The 22,731-nt window shown below is 41.0% G+C and overlaps 1 protein-coding gene across 18 annotated transcripts in view; it reads right to left on the minus strand.

Annotated features, from left to right (window-relative positions):
• EBF1 (EBF transcription factor 1) overlaps window positions 1-22,731 on the minus strand; it is a 404,709-nt gene that overhangs the window by 9,074 nt on the left and 372,904 nt on the right. For 9 of the 18 annotated variants that reach the window (XR_648665.4, XR_002522962.2, XM_009209495.4 and 6 more), the window contains exons 12-15: window positions 9,190-9,255; window positions 8,051-8,228; window positions 7,216-7,395; window positions 3,151-3,345 (exon numbers count right to left, since the gene is read on the minus strand). Coding sequence is in view for 16 of the 18 variants with exons in the window: in XM_009209495.4 (XP_009207759.1) it covers window positions 3,151-3,345; window positions 7,216-7,395; window positions 8,051-8,228; window positions 9,190-9,255 (619 nt within the window). In the remaining 2 variants the exon portion in view is untranslated. Of the gene's footprint in view, window positions 1-1,331; window positions 2,989-3,150; window positions 3,346-7,215; window positions 7,396-8,050; window positions 8,229-9,189; window positions 9,256-22,731 lie in introns of those variants that run through there. The other 9 variants (XM_021940238.2, XM_021940237.2, XM_021940236.2 and 6 more) reach the window with 2 other exon arrangements.

Raw genomic sequence — 22,731 nt, forward strand, 5'->3', positions numbered from 1 at the left:
TATGTCTGTCACTGACATCTCAAAAGTAGGAATATTTGGTATACGACAGTATGAGCAAAACATACTGTAAATATGTTTTTTTCTTTTTTTTCTCACCATGAAAAATCAGCTTTCCTCCCTCCCTTACCCTCCCCCACCCACCCCATTTTTTTTTTCTTTTTCTTTTCTTTTCTTTTCTTTTCTTTTTTTTAAATAGAGTCTTGCTCTGGAGTGCAGTGGCGTGATCTCGGCTCACTGCAACCTGTGTCCCAGGTTCAAGCGATTCTCCTCCCTCAGTCTCCCTAGTAGCTGGGACTACAGGCCACACCACCAGGCCCGGCTAATTTTTGTATTTTTAGTAGAGACAAGGTTTCGCCATGTTGGCCAGGCTGGTCTCAAACACCTGACCTCAGGTGATCCACCCACCTCCGCCTCCCAAAGTACTGAGACTACAGGTGTGAGCCACCACGCCCAGCCCATTCTTTTTATAATTGTTGTTTCATCATGCTCAATAGTCAGGGCATGGGATAGGGGGAAATTCAGAAAAGTCCCCTTGACATTTGTTCAATCAGAAGGAAAGGGCAATGTCATCCACAACAGTGAATCCAGCAAGAGGTGTGTCCCTGAGTCAGACCTCAAACCTCCCACGCTGTGGCCTTGTGTTAGGAAAGGTGACCGAGAGGCACAGACTCGGCGGTTATTCAGAGAAATGGGGACAGTCTCTGTACTTTGGGGATCTGTAATTGGGTAAGAAGTGGGTTAGAAAATCCCTGGGAGGACAAATGTACAAACTTTGTCTGAGTCGCTGTCCTGAAGCCACTTCATCATTACTTAAACACGCACATACCCTCATCCAGATCCTGGCTTTCAGGTGATAACCAGATCTCCTGAAACCCAGGAAGTCATAAGATCTGGGCCCAGCCCCTGTTTCCAACCACTTCCTGCTTCCTCCTAGGACCACAGGGCATGAGAAGACATCGGGCCTCCTGGGAGCTGCCCACTTCTGTCACTGTTGGCCTGTGATACAGCCACTGACCTTCCAATAGCGGGGGCCTGTTCTTCTCTAGTGCTTCCCCCTCAACTGCTGATTATAAACCCCATCATATCTGGTTCTGATGTCAAATCTATGTTTAGCAAGGGCTGAGATTGGCAGCTCAAGAATGGTAAATTTCTGCTTTCCATATGTATGATCATTATTTAAACCTATTATAAGTTATGTTCGCTCAAGCATTATATCCCTAGTTTGCCAGCTGGAGGTGTACTGAGGGTGACAAAGCATTATTTTTAGCTGAAAGAGAATCAGATTTGCAGGAATGGGTGGCTCTACTTTGTGGGGGTGGGCATTTTCTATCATGAGTAATATTGCCTGAAATGTAGTTGCACAGGCAGGCTTTTTTTTTTTTTCCTCTTTCCTCTAAGAAGATGGATTTACCACTGTGTGTCAGAGTGGGGAAGAGCAGCGTGCTCTGTGGGGCACTGAGTCTGGCTGTGCTGGGAAGATTTGCAAGCAGGGTTCTGGGGAGTATTTTGAAGAGTCCTTCTGGAGGCAGAAAGACAATGTGATCGGGTGCTCAGGCTCTGGGGTCACATGGCTTGGGTTCCAGTTTAGCTGTACTATTTACTAGCCATGTGACCTGGATCAAATTGAGCCTCAAGTTTCCCATCTGTACAATGGGACTAGTGCTGACATCATAGGGTCTTCAGGAGAATCACTATATGCTTCCCACAGTGTAAAGCATCCAGCACACAGTATGTGTAGACAAGTGTAAATATGCATGTACTTTTACATAAGAAACAGGGCTGAGACATCCCAGATATGTGCACTGCCTTCCTCACCCCTCCCTGACTTCCAGGCTGACCTCCATCAGTGAGATGCCGGCCACCAAGGGAAGGCACTGTGGGAACCTTTGTATGGCTGGGCTTAAGGGCACAGACTCTGATGGGACTTACATTCATCTCCACCGTTTAACCGACTATGTCTGTGGTCAGATATTTACCCTCTTTAAGCTTCCATTTTGTCATCTGCACAATGAAGACCATAATAGCTCTCATACTTTAGGAAGATGTGAGGATTGAATGGTATAAAATCTGCTCCGTGCATAGGATGGCTCCAGATACACTGTTCAGTGCTCAATAAATGGTGGTCGACGAGTTTATTAATCTTATCTCCCTACCAGCTGCCTTAGGAATCCTAACTATGTCTCTTTTACCACCACTGAGTAATAAAGTATTTAGGAGATGAATGTTTGAGTCTGAGTTTGAAGCCACCTTCTGCCGTGTATCAGCTGTTAAAAGTCAGGCAATTTCGTGACCTCTCTAACCTTTAGTTTTCTCATCTGTCAAGTAGGAGATATGAGTACCTACCACACAATCCTGCTGGGGGCAATGAATGGGGTTGTGCAGGTCTCAACATATGACACACAACACAGTGCTGAGCTCATAAGAAAAATGTTAGAAATGGTGTGCTCAGTTTTAAAAGGTGGGTAACTTTTCATTCTTAATGAATGAAAAGGCCATCTCAACTCTTAGCAACTATTTTATTTTCCATATGCAATGGTGGGAAAGTGATTGAACAATTTTAGTATGAACCAGAATACTCTAGTGGTATCTGGGGTTTCTTAATCCCAGTAGGAAGTCTTTGACCTTTGGTCTATGATGCTCTAACTTCAGGGCTCTGATCAAGTTATGGCTCACCCCCTCCCTGTTATCAGCCCCGCACACGTTCACTCTGACACAGGCAACAGGAAGGGAAGGTTGAGTGACCTACTTCAGGAGAAGGCCAGTCCCGGGAGAGACCCTGCACTGGAGAACTTGCTAGAGTCCACAAAAGACTGATCTGATAATGGCGACCACAGGGAGTGAAAGAGGAGAAAAGAGAAATGATGCTGTTAGTCAGTAGAAACAGTATTCCCAAGCAAATCCTGGGCCTGAGCTGAATTGCTGAAGTTGGAAAGAGGACTTCTTGAGCACCTCCAGCAGAGGAGAGATGAGTATGGCCAAGGGCCAGGGCTGAGGAGAGCAAACACAAAGGAACAGAAGAGACGAGGGCAGAGAGAATCAGGCAGGGTCCAAGGCTGATTCCCTCGGCAATGGTGATGCATCTGCTTCAGGCCCTGGGAGGGTGAAGTCAGGGCACTGGATCTGGATTGGCAGGTGGGGCCTGGGGCTTACCTTGCAGGCTGTTCCCGTTGGTGCTGGTGCAGGTGGGAGGCGGGGAGGTCTGGGGTCTGACGACTGGTGCAAAAGCACTCTTCTGTTTCACGGCTGAGACCATGTTGGCTGGTGAAAAGGAGAAGATGCCCGAGGAGCTGCTGCAGTTGGAGGGGAGACTTGTGGAGGAGGCCATGGTGGGGCTGGATGGCACTACTGAGAGGGTCAATGAGAAAGGAGAAATCAGTGCCTCTCATGGCATCCTGAAGCAAAGAAGCTCAGATCCATCCCTCACCCAGCCACCTTGCTCTGTCCTGCTCAGACAATGCTTCCAGCACAAACCTTCCCTGAATTCGCAGGCTCTTGTCTACTTTTGCTATATAGAACTTAGCATGTGCTACCTTTCATTACTGGGGATCTTTTATGTGTTTATTGTGGGGCCACTGTATGCCAGGCAGTGTGCTAGGCACTGGGTCATCAGCAGCAATTGCCACTAAGGGAAAATGACCCCTGGTCATCAGCCCAAGGCACTAACCAATCCAAATGCACCAAGTGCCTTTATGGGGCAGAACACAGAGCCACCATCCTTAGAGTATTCCAGGCCAGGAAACAAAAGTGCAACACCCTGTTATGAGGGTGAGAGTAGCACAAAACAGTGACAAAGGTGAACGTAGCCATCTCAGTGGAGGCAGGGAAGGGAAATCAGAGAAGGCTTCATAGAAGAGGTGTCAAGGGATGCATCCCAGGTAGAGCCTAAACTAAGGTTCTAGGAAAGGGGCTGGGGTAGGGGGAACAGGAAGAAGCCAGCTTGAGAGGATGGCCACCAGACTGCCACATGCAGCATTTGTGAAAAATGCAGAAAAGTTCCAAATTCTTTATATCTGCCATGGGATATATGTGAATGTTTGGGAATTAATAAGCAGTAGGATCAGAGCCTTACATAAATACTCACAGTTTGGTAGTAGTAGGGATGCAGATAACCAATGATGGGAGAACTCTGGCAACTCAGAGAAAACCCAGCAGTTTGGGGATATGAAAGAGCTTGGTAGATGTACATTCTCTACCGACCAGGATCCTCTTGGCCTGGCCTCTCATCTTTTGCTCCAGGCTAATAATCTCTGGGCTACTTTAGGAGACAGAGATTTCACATACGCTAAGTCAAGACTAATATTTTCATACACTCACTTTCTATTTCCTCCATTTCCTGCAGGAAAGTATGTATCCTAGATATTTCTTCTATTTTATTATTTTTTCACACAACTTAATAAAACATCAGATATTGTTTTATCATTCACAAGAATCTTCACGTCTTTTTCATCTTGTCATGGGCAATGCAATCTTAAGTCGGGGCCCATCACATACTTTTTTTTTTTTTTTTTTTTTTTTTTTTTTTACAACCGAGGAAGTGTGAAGCAAGCTGGGACTCACAAAGTAGTGTAGCAGCTAGCCCAAGGGCCATAGCTAGAATGCGCTGAAGCAAGGAATCACGGCCAAATTCAGAGCTCTTTCTGCTAAACTACCCTGCAAAGGAAAAAGATCTCCAGGGGGAAAAGCCTCGTTCCCACAAGCCCACCAGGGTCCAAAGAGCTGTTTGGGTGGCCTTATCCTTTGGAAAGTGGGAATCCAACTGGTCATAGGCAAAAGTTGCCATCAGGGGAAAATGACCCCTTCTACTCAGCCTGAGGCACTACCCAATCCACACGCACTCAGAACGCAGAGCCGCCATCCTCAGTTTTCACAAACATTTTCGAAACTGTACTTTTTCTTTTAATGAGGCCAGCATTTTTATACATCTCTTAGGATTTGTAAATGTGAAAATACACTCAATAATAACACCCATTTAAATTGCAAAACTCCTGCACTGGAGGTTTGATTTTTAAATATTCGTAGACTTGAAATCCTGCTGGTTCACTGAGGAAGGCAATTAATCTCATTGGCAAATGCGATCATTATGTGTATTTAGAGGTGGGGAGTTTTGGGGCGGGGAGGGGGAGGTGCAGTTAACAGAGGAAGGGGTAAAATATAGTCAAGCAGCTCCATTTGTTATAACATTATTAGTTATCAGCCACCACACCAGAAAGTGTGTTCACCAGTGAAATGTCTTATTTTTTTATTCCATTGGAATTTTTCAACATGAGTGCTTTATGAATAATTAAATATTACAGAGGCAAAAATTCAAATCAACTGGGCTTTGTGTTTATTGTTTTATTTGCATTTGTGCAGATAAAACCATCCCATCTGAGAGCCTATTTGAGAATTTAATACTATATTTGTGAGCACTGAGAAAATCAATTAATGGAAATTAAATGTTCAAAGTTTCACAGTCTGACAGATGCAATCTCAGGCTGAAGCGGCTGAGTGTCTGCACAGGCTTGAGGAGAGCAATCCAAGCCCCTAAATTGAATTGCTACCATATAGCAATTAGTTTATTGATTTAATTAAGAATGCCACCTTTTAATTTTCAGGTCATGATCAAAACATTTTCTGATTGAATAAATGGGAGAACACTGAAATATAGATCTCTATGAGAAACAATCTTTTAATAAATCAAAATCTAATGTGAAACTGATCCTAAACATTGACTCGTGAGTAGACAGACATAACATATGCAGATTATTTGAGGAGTTGTAAATGTTCAACAAACTGCTGATTCCAAACTAAGTAGAAATGTGTAATTTTGTGGACTTTGAGCAGAAAAATTCACCCAGACAGTAAAAGTCTGTAAGTACCTTTTCAGAAATAACTTCTCTTAAAGGGCAAGAATGATCTTTCCTCTTTCAAAGCACTAGAACAATCCATATTTTCACTATGAGAGAGGGCATCATTTGTAGTATTTTTAGCCAAGACTCCGTAAGAAATCATGAATATTCTTTTATTTAATGGCACATCTATCTGTCCTTCTACAAATATCTAAGAGTTTGGCCACATTTTGCACATCAGAAGAGTCACTCGCAATGCCCAAGATGAACTTCAAAGTCAGAGAGAGATCAAGAGATTGTAAGGACATGGGTTACGACACTTTATAGATAAGGAGGGCAGTTCTCTGAGGTTCTTTAGAAGCATATAAACGTACCAAAATTTTTTTGTAGGCAAACTTCTTTAAGGCAGGGACAAGGCACCAAAGAATATTTTTTGTATGTGTATGTGGTTTTCTTTTTCTTTTTTTTTTTTTTTTAATCTTTCCAGATTTCTGGAAAAAAGTGTTTTAATGTGTTGTTGTTTTAAGTATACACCAAATGCAAACGAAGGGGAAAACTCCAAGCATTAAAAAATAAAGGAGTCATATAAGTGAAGGGAGAGAGGTTAAGTTTTAGACTATTGTTACTATGTTATACCACCACCACCACGTGTTATTATCTTTGCATTATTATGATTATTAGATTTACTAAAAGTGCCTCCATGTGTCAGGAATCAGGACAAGCTCACTGTATGCATTATCTATGTCTTACAACACTGGATGGGGTCGGTGCTAGTTCCTTCTCCATTTTACAGATGAGAAAATTGAGGCTTGGAGAGGAAATGAACTTGCCTCCTTTTATGTAGCTAAAATAATCAGATGAAGTAAGACAAAACTAATAGATGTTTTGGGCTTACGTAGATGACAAATATGGTGTCCTCATTGTTTATAGGGTTTTTTTGGTTTGTTTTTTTCTCTGAGACAGGGTCTTGCTGTCACCCAGGCACTGGAGTGCAGTGGCACAATCATGGCTCACTGTAACCTTGAACTCCTGGGCTCAAGCAAACCTCCTGCCTCAGTTTCCTGAGTAGCTGATGGTAACTGGTAAAAGTGGGAGTTAGTAACTGGTAGAAGTGGGAGTCAACCCATCTTCACCTGACTCGGAGCGTGGGTTCCTGAAGCGACCTCACACAGCTGCTTTGGATGGTAGCAACATTCTGACTGTTAGGGAGACTTTGTAGGAAGGAAGGTGAGCACTGGAGAACGGAGATTCCTGCTGGAGATGGCGCCTTGCAGGATGGAAAGATGGGGCCCTCAGACTGAGAAGCCCTGCCCACTGGGCCACATGGCACGATGCCAAGTTCTTCTAGCGAAACATGAAGGAACACGGGACACACATCTCTACTTACTGGCATAGGGCGAGTTGGCAGCTGAGCCGTTGAGGAAGGTGGGGGAGCCGCCCAAATTGGACATGGCGGCAGAGCCGTATCCATTCATGCTTGTGGTGACGGAGTTATAGTTGGTCTGCTGGGGAGTGGTGCTCGGCACGTACCCGTGTGGTGACACACTGCTTGAGTTGCGGGTGAAACCTGAGGGGTGGGGGCAAAACCAGGGGTGAGGGTGGCATTCGGATGGTGGCAATCCTGGAAGACTCGGGGAAAGAAGGTCTCTGTTTCTGGCCCCGTCGCCGCAACCCAGAGGGAAGGGACTGGGTGATTCATGTGCGTGGGTTGGTGGTGCTAGCTCTGTGATTAAAATGGGAAGCGAGCAAAAGACACATTTCTTAGGAGATCATAAATACTTAGCAGGGCCATGAGAAGTGGCAATGCTGGGCCTATAAATTATCATTTTAGAGCAGAAATAAATCCCGATCTAAGAGATGTACCCTGGAGTTAACAGGTTCCTATTCCCTGGGCAAGAATGATGTGCTTTGGGCCCTCAAAACTTTAATTCCATCCCTCTTTGCGATCTGTCATTCATGGTTTATGATGAAAAGTTAAATGTAGAGAGATGGCTAAATGCATGCATCCTTTCTAGCCCCCTATATTAGATTACCAGAATGATAGCTAGGACCAACATTGTACAATAATATCTTATACACACAAACTAAGAATCTCCCTTTTGGGATGAAAATAATTCTTTAATGTAAAAATTGTTCATGACCAATAAATGAGGAGATGGGGTGCTTAAGGTTGGGGAGGGAGAGGGAAAACGTGTGAGGGAAGAGAAAAGCAAGCTTCTGACCCTGATTGGTGGCTTGTGATGCCTCGGAGACATTCACAGCCAGTTGTCCACTGAACGAATTCACGCCCATCATCCCTGCGTGGACCGAGGTGTTAGCAAGGGCCGGGAGTTGGTTGTGGTTGCGGGGAACACTGTACAGGGCCTCGGCAATGTCGGCCGCTCTCTTCAGAATGATTTCCTGAAAAGTCAAAGGAATATCCCCTTTAGCTGTCCCCAGTCATATTCCCAATAATACCATTTTTTCCAGTGCCAGGCACTGTACTCAGGGTTTTCAATGGTCAGCTGCATTAACTTCTGCGACCCTCCTGACAAACCTGTTACATTAGTCTCACCATCATCATGCCATGGGGAAACTGAGGCTTGGAAAGTCAAAAACCTCACCTAAGGACACTCACCTATTTAAGAACAGAGCTGAGATTCATAAGCCCATTTGTCTGATTTTGAAAGTCCATTATCTTAACATGCCTTCATACTACCCTACAGTCCATACAGGTCAGTACCATGAGGTTTTCTATCCTTCCCAATAACGTGTAGGAAGTCTGAAGTTACCCAGGGGGAGAGGGAGAGAGGCTGCAATTCATCTCCCCTGTTGATGTTAAGGGAAGGTTGTAGATGACTACCTGCATTCCTGAGTATTAATGGGACTGTGTCCCCCAGACATTGACTCAGGTTACATGAAAAAGGAGTGAATGGTTTGTCGGACTCAGTTTCCTAAGCTATGTGAATCTTATACATGGAGTTCTATGAAATAGAAGCAGGCAATACTATTCAGGCCTTGTTATACTTTTTGGAGAAAAAATTAAACCCTCTTTCTCTTCCTAAATTTGCTTGAAAACCTGAGAGAAATAAAATAAAGCACCAGTAACTCTCCTCTTCAATTAGGAAGTATGTTTCCACTAAAGATTAGTTTTAAATGGACCACCTTTTCTCATACAGACAATGATTCAGTGGAAAGGGCAATAAAAGGTTTACAAAAGAGAGGATTGAAGAGTCTTGCAACATGTTATATCTGAATTACTTATACTCTTAACTCATGCACATGGCTTTAATATTTTCTGTGCTTTCTCATTACGATATGGAATCTGAGATCTTTAATTGCATGTGGCAGTCCACACAGGCTAGAAACCCACAGCGCTCACCTGGTTGTTGTGTGGCATCCCATACAGAGCTTCTACCAGATCCGCAGCCCTTTTAAGTATTACTTCCTGTCAAGAGAAAAGCAGATACAATCCTTTGAGCGAAGGCAGGTTGTCGTTATCTTTAGACATGATCACTTTCCAGTCCCTCTGGCCATACTTTGCCAAGGCACTGCTATAAAGGCCATAGCTTGGGGAACCCCAGAATGGCGTTAAATCACCAATTTGTCCCTGTTCACATACACACTTAATTGAGTCAAAAGGTGAGCATCATTGGTACTGCAAGATAAAATACATCACTCAATAGTCTGCCATAGGCATGATAAAGCACTCATATGTTTATTGCTGAATACAATTCCTAGGTCATTTACTAGATTACTACAATCGATGTCATTCAGTGCGTGGTACGAATCCCTAAGACGTGTTTATTTTGCACTTAATTGCTTATTCCAGGAACCATGACCTTATCAGACAGGTCATTTTCGAGGGATTTCCAATCAATCTTCAGCTACTAGAAGCATGTAGTATTAAACTTCTTTTGTTTATCTCTCTTGGATGGCAAAGCCATAATATAAGCGGGTGATGTAGGAAACCCACATACTGAGGCAATGCACTGTTTGTCAAAAACTCTTATGGAAGGACTCTACTGTCCTCAGAAGCCCCCTCTGCACCAATTTTCATTACTGGCAGTATCTATTTCTTTTACAGAAATTATTTGCTATTTCAGTATTGTTTGTGATTTCCCCCATTTGCTCATTCATTCTCATCCTAGATATATATTTGGCTGCTCATTCCAGTTGAAGAAAAAATATCTCCCTCTTTTTACTTAGGTGGACTTCCATATTTAGCCTGCATGCTTGGTTCTAATAATAGGGAGTACTCTACAAAAGTGAGTATGGTGCTGATATTTTTGGTTCTAACTAAATTTCTTCAAATTCATTTCCACTAGAATGTGAAAAGGAAAGCAAAGTTAAGATTGATCTATGCAAAAGATAGGTTTGGTTGTCTGACAAGCGCCTAAGGGTGAGGTATGATCATCAGAGGTGATTTACAGGAAGATATGGTTACCATTTTTGGCTGTGGGTAAAGTTTCAAACAGAAGTGTAACTTTAAATGTTTTACACAATAGATTTCTACATGGAGAAGCAGTGCTGTTCAATTTTCATAGACTGCAGTCGCTGATCAGAAAATAGGGAGATAATCGCATTCATTTTGCTGTCACCATAGCCTCTTCAAAAATCCTTGAACAACTCTTGAAATGACAAGCTTTTAGATACATATTAGCATTTTTCAATTTTAAATTCTCTATAATATAAGATAAAGTAGTTGTCATACTACAGTAACTACTTATGACATATCTAATGTCCTAAATTCAAAAATAAGATAGAGGGGTTTTCAGTTCTCAATAAACATTTATGCTTGCCTTAAGCTGATAGACCCCCTTTATAAAACAGTTGTTATTTTTAAAGTAGGGAGTAAAAAATATTATATAATCAAAGGGGTTTGAAACAATACATCTGAAATCATTTCTTTATTTTTTAATGTAAGCTACAAGCTAATTTACCACTTTTTGTTCACTGTATTGTCTGACCAGAGCAGTTAATAATTTACTATGGTACGGGCACACTAAACCCTATCCCCAGATCAAATTCAGCCTGTATTGCCTTCACTAAAACCTCATGGCTTTAAAACAAAACAGGATCAAGTGAGTTTATTTACTAAGATTTGACTTCGCTAGGCCTATGCTCATTTATTTCTCCAAATAAATATTTACGCCAGTGTTAGGGCTTGGCAGGGAAGGTATTTTCCTTTCTTTGCATTTTAGGGGGAAAAAAGCAAGTCTCCTGTTTGTCAAAAGCATGATGAGGCACAGAAAGAAACTACACTTATGAACTTCGCTCTTGTAACACTATAATTGGGGACTTAGAACATGTACCTTATTTTAATTAATTTCACAGAAGCAGGGAGGAGGGATGTTTGAAATTAAACTCCAAGATCTTTGAAGTTTTCATAAGCCTGAAAAAATACCATCTATCAGTATATATTGTATATCCTTGGTGTTAAGAGTTTTTCAATGACATAATCTACTTTTTTTTTCTCCTTATATCGCTATCCAGAGCTCTCATCCCCATTTAATCCTTTGAAAATAAAACACGTGGATCTTGTTTCCTAAAGGAGCATCCTTCTTTGATCCATGATGCTGTCTTCTTTGATCCACCATGCTGGGGCATGTTTTCCCATTGAGTACACTGCCATAGGTAGGTCATCAGCACAGCATCATTTCAGGCCAGCAGTCTTGGATTTGAGGAGTGTGAACCTGGATTTCTTGTCCTGTGAGGGACACCCTTAAATAATATCTAGCCCATCAAAAAATATCCTTCACTGTAGTATCAACTTGTAAGGATTTAAGAAAGACTTAGTTCAGCTTTGCCCATGTGATTTGGCTTCTATTAGTTATTTCTGCAAATGGGAAGGAGAAAGAAAATTTCTGGGTCCTCTATGAGTTAGTACAATGGACCTGCAAGGTGCTTGGATTTCGGTGACCAGAAAATTGCTCTCACCTCCATGTCATTACGCTCCCAGTGAACTAGCCCCCAAGCGTGTTTGTGTTGGGGATCTAATATATTGCCTTTCAATCAGAGCTGAGAGCCACTGAACACACAGACAGAACATGACGAGCAGGTCAGGAAAGCAATAAAGATTTTACAGAGCTGTCCAAGGTGCTAAATTTACTCAATAATGGGTTTGGCACCATAGTGTTAACCTCTCATTTACTACCAGTTTGAGGGACTAAATTGAAGTAGCTGACTTCATTTACCTTGAAATGTATATTTTATGACATTATGTAAGTAGATTGAAAGGGCACTGCAGTTTTAACAATTTAAAGGCTAAGGCATGTTTAAGATGAAACTTGAATATTTATTGTATATTGCACTTAAAGTATATAGAATGTTAAAATGTATTGATTAAATTTGTAAAAGGCATTATAAAAATGACAGGTAGTATAAAAGATGTATGCCTTTTAAAATCAAATTGATAGTGTATGCCATCTCTTCTGTGGTCACAAGTGTAATTTTTTTGCAGTTTTATATGGTAATTTGAAAAATCTGTAATTTCACATTAGGAAATGATTGAGCCTTGGATGTTAAAAAAAGAAATTTCCCATAAGGGGAAGTGCTGGATGTTTCATATAATCTTTTGTCTCTCAAATTGTTCTTAAATTCTTATTTTTTGTGGCATTAGGCAGGAGCACAGTCTAAGAATCCTTTCATTTTAATATGCAATTTTAATATTTCTGAAAAGAACGAGCACTTGACTAGTACTAATATCTAATGTTTCAAGGAATTTATTTGTCAGGGGAGATTTTCTCTTCTTTTCATAATGTTTAAAACATCTCCCTGCTTGCAGTTTCAAACGTAAGAGTGGATATTAGACAATTCCAAGATAATTAATTCTATCCTTAGGTTTTTTTTTTTAAAAAAAAAAAAAAAAAACCCTTTTGGGAATTAAAAAGACATATACTAGTATCCTAAATATTGAAAAGCCCCAGAGTCTCCTTGTAGAGGTAATGCTTATTCTCCAATCTACATCCTGAGTCAGACAATTTTTCTGTTCATGGCCTTGGATTTCTTCTCTTAAAGATTAAAAAAAAAAAAAAAAAAAAAACTCCTTAAAAACAACAACTACTTTTCACTGATTGATTTCATCTCACAATCAAAACCTGGCTTCACCTGTCTTGCTATGACCATAGGTTGATGGTTGTGTGAGTAGGGGTCTATGGAGAAAAATGTGGATACATTATTCTTACTCTATTTAGAGTCTACAGAAATGTTAGGGAGACTGAAGGAGGAATGGGGTTCCAAGAAACAGTTCAAATGTAGCTGGCATGAGTTTTACTTATATTTTAGAAGCTTTGTAATAAAAATGCTGAATGGACTACAAATATAAAGGGAAGATTCAGCTTTACTTTCTACTTTGCAACCCAATCAATTAGCAAATATTGTTTGAGCTTTTTGTTGCCCTGTCATCATATGTGGATCTTATTCTCCAGCAACTTTCAGGGCACATTATCTTCCCAGCACTGACCTACAAGGTTTGATGAGAGTCACAAAAGATCGTCACCATCATTTTGTCCTACCATCTTTATCCAATCACCTCTCCCTATGTGTTTGAAGAACTGCTCTCTATGCCTGTCCTCCCCAGCCTAGAAGTAAAACATTTGGCTCCTTTCTATCTCCATACCTTTGCTCCTTTTGCCTTCCCCTTTTTTGGGGGGGAATGCTGGCTTCAGTCTGTGCCCATTGACAATGCCTCTCTCCATCCTCTGAAGCCTGGTACCGAAGGGGATTGTGATGGTGCGGTAATGAAGGAGATAACTCTCATTTATTGAAAGTGGAACAAGAATTTATTCGACCTTCATAGAAAGCCTTTTAAGGTAGTCTTTCTATTACCCTCTGACAGATGACGAAACTGAAACTCAGCGAGGTCAGCTAACTTTCCCAAAGTTTCCACCGCTGACTAGTGGCTGAGCATGGATTCAACCCCAGGCCTGTTAGACATCAGAGCCTGGCTCTTGAAAATCACACTGTTCTATCAGAAATAATTCCTGATACCCCAGCTCCTAATCTGATACCCCAGTTCAGATTCCCCAGCTCCTAATCTCTCTAATTTCTCTGAAAAAGAGTGCTGACCATCTGTGTCACCCAGCACAGCACAGAAGTACATACTGAGAGGTCATTGTACTCTGATCTGAAGCGTGTTAGTCTTCATTCTCCATAGCTAGACTGCAGAGTTTTTGAGGCCAGTGGTAGGTCTTAATCTCCTTCTCTAAGCTCCTACCATAATGTTTAGCAAACCACAAGTCTTGAGAAATTCATGTTGATGTGTTAATCTAAGATATAGTTACTGATTTTTAAAAGTACACAATTTGTATGATGAAATGACAAAAGTCATATTTGGCATGGTTTATAAAAGTAGAAGACTTAAGTTTGGTGTTCCATTTAGCTACAGACTTTTACGTCCAATATATAAATTCCCAAAGGTCAAGTTTTGATCACTGTGAGTTTTTTTTTATGTCACTTTTTTATGAATTTGCTCTTTCATTCCTGCTGGCTTGGACTTACATTCTAATTTTGTGATTAATACAATGAATCATGTCTAGTACAGACATTATCTCAAGTTACAGGCTGCTAGCAACATGAGGTTGGTCCTTATGTCCTCAGTCTTTTATTAGCTATACTCTTAGGCCCTTGGAAATAGTTAGGTATTTGCACATTCATAGAAAGACACATTGGGAACCAGGCATATCATGACAAATATGCAGACATAGTTAACTCATCTTCTATTTTATGAGTTAAAAATCTTAGGATTATTCACCATCTGTGGGAGTCTTCTCTTTAGCATTTGACCTGAAATCTATAGCTAATAAGCTCAAGTTCACTGGCCAATACTGGGCCGATTTATAAACCCAGTTCAATGTTTTGGGTGACGCAACCCCAGATGAGCAGGAAAGATAGTCTGAACTTTCCTGTGTTCATAGCATGTGTAGGTCAACTCATAAAGCCAATAGATACCCATACATGAACACAACATTAATTTTCATATTTCAGCATTAGATTTTGAGACTCTGGGAACTCCACCCATAAAATTAAAGCCCAGGGATGCTTCAGTAATTTGGGAGGATAATCTGTGCTTGGCTTTATGCTTACCCAAATAGGAAATAATGTTTTCAGGGATGTAAATGGAAACAGAAAAAAAAAAGAAAAGAAAACTACAAGCATCAATAATCTAAGTCAAGTTGAGTTGGGTGATTTCTGAGAAAGAAGCACAATACTTCTCTGTCGCTGCACATTTCCCTGATACCCATTTATCACCAATCTACTTTGCCTTATCAGGGGATTCAAAATGTAGTGGCCAAATATCAGCAAGATAAAATGAAGTGAAATGACAAAATCACTCTTGATGTAGAGATGATAAGTACCTATCAATGAAATCAGCATTGATTTCACTGCCTTCCTTCATACAGGCTTTACTGCAGGACCCAGATTTTGATGTGTGCATTCAGCTCCTAGACTTTAAGTCCTGGATCTTTCCCCGCTGGCTTCTGAAAGCCTGGGTGACATTACTGATTGGAAAGGCTGAATGCTGAAAAATTGATTGGAAGTTTCTTGCAGCCCATTTCTTGCAGAGCTGGATGTACAATGCAATAAATACTAGTTGTCCTGAGATGTATTTCTTTGGAGGGTAGTTTTATGTCCCAACTTCCTTTGTGTTTATTCAGCCAAATGGAAAATTCCACAATGGCAGACTTTGCATTCTAAAAAATCAGTATAATGAAGGCAGTGAGGGAAAGAGTAAAACAAACCAAAATAACGCTTGGGCACCGTTTAGTTTCCCATCCTCTGAGACATTCCTCAAATTTTTCATTTTTCTTGTAATATAAACTTCTTAAAATAGAGCTTACTGCAGATCATTAGAAGCCTTTAGTGTCACACTTTAAACACTCTTTACTTAGCAGCCCTATGACTGAGAAGAGTCACTTACATTTAGCATGGATATAATTAAACATGTTTCTGTTGAAAGGGGCATTCTCATTATAGCTAAGGACCACTTTAGAGTAAATTGAAATGGAAAGGAGGAACATAAATGAGGTATAGGTAGCAAGTAGTTATTTCCAGGGAGGCATAAAATGCCAAATGTATAACAATTATATTTTACAACCCCGCATTCTAAAGGCTTCGTAGTATTTTAGTATATAAGAAGATTCAGCTGAAGCTTCGACTGCCCCACAGAACATTCTAGCGCATACTTTTTGCCCAGAGTCTTTTTAAAAAATGAAATTCAAACCACAGTAAAAATCTCTAGACATTTCCAGAACAAAGGAATTAAACATTTTGAAAGAGTCTACTGCTATTAATACCAGAGGCCAAGGCACCAAAAGTATTCTAGTCTGGAGAAAATGCAGCAGGAGGACCTCTTCTGAACCTCCTCTAATTTTAAAGTTGATTTTATGTTCAGATTAGATGACAGCCCTCTTACTTCTCAAACATATTATTATGAACCAGCATGCGGTGTGGTTGGAGGTAAACCAGAAAGCCTTGCCTTTGTTAAAAACATGGTGTAGGAGACTCTGAATCATATGAAATTAAACTAGGTTGTAAGCTAACGCCGCTATATCAACGTAAGACATAGTAACTTACGTGATTGACTTTTACAGTGGAAAGAAAAAGGCTGTTTTCAAGCAACTGTTATTGCCTCAATGGAAAAAAAAAAATCAATGAAAGTGAAATGAACAAGAGATTTTGTCTGAGTTGCAGTTAATACCACTGAAGAGCTATGGATATTAAAAGGTCAACAAATAAATTAGCCAGAGTGTTATGAAATGAATGATTTGGCTCATAATTTTATTGAGTGAAAATTGTTCGCTGCCTATTAGACCAGGTAATTTTTATCTGGTGCCTCAATTACTGTCCCGTAAGCAATAATATAGTTGTAAGAGCTGTTGGTTCGATCGCGTGACCTCTGAGAAGCTGGCTAGGACAGCTGACTTTACTATGATGGATAACTAAGCTTGGGCTCCATGAGGTGCCAAGCTTCCCTTTCCTGCAAGGGGATCTCATAAAAGAAACATTACAGCTTGATTCATTTTACCAAAATGTTCGACTTTTCAAGTGTCAGCAGTTAAGTATAAATTGTGAAACCAGGTATTTCTGAGAAGAGTTATGACAATGGCTTTCCCCTCCCTTTTTTTTGGTCTCCTGGCATTTTCTTCTAAATGGTGTCATGGTAATTGGTGAATGGGAGCCTGGGGTGCTTCCCGCCACAAATACAGTGAAAAATGGTGTCTGCACCCTTGTGACTATGACCTGCTTGGAGGTACAGAGCTGAACTTGGTAACCTCTGGCGGGATCTTCTTATTCCAATTCATTGTACTGGTTTAAGACCAACGTTGTGGGTTAGGTCCTGCTGAGTGCCTTGGAAATCGACTTTCTGATCAGGATAAAAGTCTCTGCTTAAAGAGAAAGCTCTGGACAGAGGTGCCTTTTTCAGGGGTAGGTTGTAAAGTCAGCACATGAAACAAAAACGGCCTAGAGTCAAAATTACCCTTGAAAATCTTTTAAGTCACCTTTAAGTCGCCAAGGCCTGGGCTTTTAGAAAACACAAAAAGCCAAAAATTAACTACTTCTGTTTCTCTTTGTCTTTTGACTGTGGCTTCTCTTTCCCTAGGCCAAGGCTGAATAAATACCGAGCTTAAAAGTAAAAGGACTGCTCAGTAAACAAAGAGATGTATTTGTCATGTACACATACGTGGATGTGTTTGTATGTATGTTTGGTGTGTGTGTATACAAATGCATGTGTATATTTCTATTTTTGGATGCATACTATAGGGAAACTTGAGTGATATGTTTCCATACTATATAGATACATAAAGGAGGCAAAAATATAATTTGCTTTTGCTTCTTAAACTGTTGAGCATGAACATCATCGGTTATTATGTGTATCTCCAGACAAACGATATCTGTAAATGATAATTCTCAAGGCTTTACAGATGGTCCTGAGTATAACTGCAATTAGAATCCACTGCTTCAAGACTGTTGGGGCTTGGTACTTATTACTCCAATGCTCCACTGAAGTGTTACTCAGGGCTGAAAATAGTGAGCAAGACTTAAGACCTCCAAGCATCTCTGTTCCGAAGGGCTTCAGTCTTTAAGGGGAGGATGTTGGGTGGCTGGAGGTAGAAATGAGTTCACCCCTTGGTTCTCCTGTCACCTACCCTTGAACTAATGAGTAATTATGTTCAATGCCCCTGTATGCAGGGTGTGATATGAAGTAGGTTAAACTTAATCCTCCCCATCAAGAACTCAGTGCTAAAAAAGAACTTGAAAGAGTTCCAGCACTGAGCTATTGGATAACGGTTATTGCAAGTCCCTCCCATAATGACTCTGCAGCTAAAAAGGGAAAGCATGGTACCCAGGGTTTGTTTGCATTTACAGGTGAGTTCTTCCTGCCACTTCCACCTAGCTCAGCCCTTTGTGAGCTAACCTCAGGCGTAGGCCACCACTTGCCTCCTTCTCTAACCAGGCTGGAAGGGTTTTAAGATTGATATTGTAAGTTCGCTTTTTTCCTTAAAATTTCTTAATTCTGGGAGGCACTGCTTAGGGATATAGGCTCTGGATCTGGAGTCCAATAGACTTGGCTCAAATCCATGTTCTGCTATGTATTAGCAGTGTAAACACATGCCTCTGTGTTCTCATCTGTAAAACAGCGTTAATACCAACACCTGGTTCAGTAGATTATATTTAGTTAGTGCTTATCAGGCAATAACCAGCAATATTATTAATAATTCCCATTTATTTTCCAAGGAACTCTGGCAAAAATATGTGCATTCTTACAGTCAATGTGTATTGAGTGCTATGTTTGAGATGTAATCCTATTTTCAAAACTCTATAAAAGACTCTAAATGGACCACTGGTTAGGAAGTGTGGGAAGTTAGGAAACCTCCACTTACTAGCTGCATAAGCTTGAGCAGGTTACTTGTCCTCTATGAACCTCAGTTTCCTCATCTCTAAAATGGGAAGGAAACAATAATGACAAGCAGAAGAATTTGCCACAAAATAAGTCAGCTCAAGATAAATAACCTAAAGAGGTGAGAATTACAACTTTCATGAGGGCCATCGGCCTTTTAAGTGAAGCTACAACTTCTAGCCCTAGGTAAATTACATGTGTAGGCATTTGTGTGTGCATATTTATCACGCACACATGCACGCACACACAGGAATTCTAAATGCAATTTCAGGGGTACACAGATCCAGGCTAAACTCCCTGGATAAAAGAAATATCAGTAGTAGGGGATACCAACCCCCTAAACTGAGCATGTTATCAAATGGGGAAATGGAATCTGCCTGTAAGTTTTCTGGTAGATACAGGGGGAATTGGACCGCATTCCATAGCTCGTGTTTTTGACAAGAGAATACAGAGACAAAATGTTTCCTGGAATCAAACTCAAGCATGTTTTTTTCTAAGAGCTGAATATACCATAAGTTTCGCCATTTGTTTCTGTGTTTTTGTCTGAGGAGGGTCACTTTCACTTCAGGATATAATGTTAATCGAGTTTCCTCAAATTAAAAAAGTGAATAAATGAGAAAGAGAAAGAGAGATAGTGAAAGCGAGAGAGACGCTAGTGTCAGTGTGGAAGATGAAGATGTTAAGTTTTTCTTTATCCTTTGCTGAATCCCTTAGTCATCCCCTTTCTGCTAGGAGGCAATGTGGTTATGCAAAGATTTCTTATTTGTATTTTCACTGATGCAACTGCAGGTTTTGAATTACTGGTAGTCTTTGCATAAAGACTAAAACAATAAAAGCATAATTAGAATACATTGTATACAGCCAACTCCAGTTTTATTTTGCCCCAGCTCTGTATTTATGATAAATCACTAAACATGAACGCTCTTTAGGGAGGGTGATTTTAGGTCTCATCTCTCCACTGAGCAAAAACAGTGCCTGTGACTGGAGCCTGAATTTCAATTTTGCAAGTGTACAGTTGAAGTGAATAATATTTGGCACAATGCAGTGCACAACTGAGCCACTAAATGGCTGATTTACTAAATTATTATTAGATGAGCCCTTGCTGTTCCAAATGAAAGTGCAGTCACTGTCTTCCTTCATGGTGTGTTCAAATTGTTCTGTGTTTAAATATTCAGCATGAGGCTAATGTGAACTGATGAACTGAGACTATAAACATTCACTTTCAATACAGATAGAGCGACAGAGATGCAACATATCATGTGGCCCGCAGAGGTGAAAATGATTTATATTTAAGGATGTTGCTGCCGACTTCCATTACTTTAAGGTACTCTTAATTAGCCTGGTGTTTGAAATGACTAATTCACGTGTACAGGGAGAGCCGCTTCATAGAGGCTGAGATTTTCGAATGCCAGTGAAGGAGTAGCTACCATGAGGATTTGCTACCTCTGTATTTCCAAGGAAGCCTTGAGTTCCTTCATGGCGGGCTGGCCACACAGCACCAGCAGACGAGCATGTCTGCCAGAGATACTATGGGGCTTTGACATTCAGTGAGCTTTTGGAGACCCACCAAAAGAGTCCACAATCCTTCCTTCCCACCATCCACCCTCCTGGTGTTCACCTCCCTTATAATCCCAACCTACTACACAGCCAGCCACACTGATACTTCAATCCCCATGTCACCAGCTTCTTTACTGACACCTGCTGGAATGAACAACAACCTTTTGCTCCTTGGACAAATAGGACCCTCCTCTCTCTTCCCCTTTGAGGGCAGTTATAGGCAAGCACTTAAAATACTGTGATCACTTACAGTAGATTAGAATTTTTTATTGGTGCTGTGTTGCCATAACAACATGAAGACAGCAGATGACTTAAGCTAAGCTTGCAAAGCAAAAGGCTGCTCATCTGGCAGTTAAAATGAATACAGTTCATTTCACAAGTTTCCCATATGGACGCTTAGTGTATGGTAATGAGGAGACCATATGGTGAGAGAAAATGCACTGAGAACAATTGGGTTCCACTGGCTGAGTGGGAAGTTGGGAGAGAAAACCCGGGTGAGAGATTCTGGTGTGCTCTCTGGGTTCAAGGTTTGGCGGAGGTTTGTTTGGGACTGTTGTTTTCCACAGGGGTTTCGCGTTTCTTAATCCGTTCCTTAATATGTCGGCTGTGTGAAATGACAAACATCTTGCAAATTTTGCAATATCATTCATCACAAACTGTCAGCAGTGTTTGCAAATCTGACTTGCAAGATCTTTTAAATGTGTTGTTCTTAAAAGGCAACAGTACTAAGTTTTTAGACAAAGTGCAGGAAAATTTAAGCACTTCTGACAAGCAGAAACATTAACAGTAATCATTTTAAAAACACTCGCATCTTTTGCCTGCATGTTTAGCTGTAAATAATGCTAGAATGTATAAAAGCTTTAAAGTAAAAATGTAATAAATACTTTTTATTATGTTTCATAAAGGATAAAAAATGCTTTGAGCTATGTCTACGTGTTATCTATACATGCAGACGTATAGAGATGGATGACTCCCATTCTCCTTACTACTAACCAGATTGGGGACCTGGGAGGACAGCTTGAAAAAGGCTCTGAAGTCAATTCTGTACTATACATGCTTCATAAAAGATGAATATAAATGCATTAGTTAGACACGGTGAGCTAAATTAGAAGGTCAGGCAGGGCTGGGAGGGCTGAAAAATCACACAACCAATGAGTGTAATTACTCTTTTTTAAGTCTATTAAGTGGTGTTGTTCTATCAAGGCTCAGGGGTATAGGACATGAAGAACAAGATAAAGTAATGTGTATTTATTACTCCCACTGGATCAATTTACCAGATATTTTCAGCTCCATAAAGCAAAATACACAAATGCAGCCTTTGTTACTTTTCCCAAACTGCTTTATTTTCTCTAAAAGAGGGGCTGGCTCTTGGAGAAAAGACTCATTTGCCCTGAGAAGGTCCCCAGGCCAAGCCTTCTCAGTAGGGAAATGAGAGAAAGCTGGTGAGAATCTACATAAGGTTGGGGGCCAGGTGTCTGCAGAGGAGACACCTCAAGGCAGAATTATTGGGGTCTTCATATCTGCAGGAGAACTGGGAACTCAACATAGTGAAGACAGTGAGGCTACCGACCCTGAGGGCCTGAGTTTGAATCGTAGTTTTCCCACTTGCTAGCTGTGACGTTGTAGCAAGTCATTCAGACCTCTGGGCACTCTAACTCCTCATCTGTAAAATGGGGAACACCCATGGTGAGGGGATTAGTGGCCCCCATTTACTGGAGTCTCACTAGATGCCAGGGATGCCTCTTGGCATAAATTATCTCATTAACACCTAACAACAACGCCGTGAGGCAGCTGCTTTACAGAGGAGAAACCTGAAGCGTGGGAGGTTGAGTCGTGTGCACCAAGTAGTGGATCTCGTTTCCAAAACGCACATCTTTCTGACTTGAGAGCCCACTCTCTTGGCCTCTGTGCTCTTCGAAAACCTTAATAATGCAGTGCTGGGCTCACAGTAGGCATAAAGTAAACATTCCTTGCTTCCTAGGGTTCACAGCTGACACGCCTGACGCCAGTTAAACTCAGGGTGTGCTCTCACTGCCTTAGGGCTAAGGCTCACTGACCACGCATGAAGGCAACTAACATACTGCAAGGGGGCGGAGATACCTCTGACCTTGAACACAGAGAGCGCTCCTTGCTCAGTGTATCTGGATTGCATCACTGCAGCCATCAGCATCTCAGAATTTCTGATCGACCACGTTCCCCATCCCCTCCACCTCTAAATTACAAGAAGAGTCAACCTTGACCCCAAAGTTGGTCACATGTTCCTCCCCTTCCTGCCAGGATCCAGAGAGAAAGGCGAAACTGTATGAAACAGAACAGAATGCTGTGATTTAAAAACCTTAGCCTGCCCTTTTCTCCCTGTGTATATGAAAAAGGAAACCAAAAAACATCTGGGGTTAGCATAATTACAGTATTTTAAATTTGTGTGTACAGCAACTATCACTGATGGTGACTTTCAGGGACAAA

Source organism: Papio anubis, chromosome 5, assembly GCF_008728515.1.
Source record: "Papio anubis isolate 15944 chromosome 5, Panubis1.0, whole genome shotgun sequence".
Taxonomy (NCBI): domain Eukaryota; kingdom Metazoa; phylum Chordata; class Mammalia; order Primates; family Cercopithecidae; genus Papio; species Papio anubis.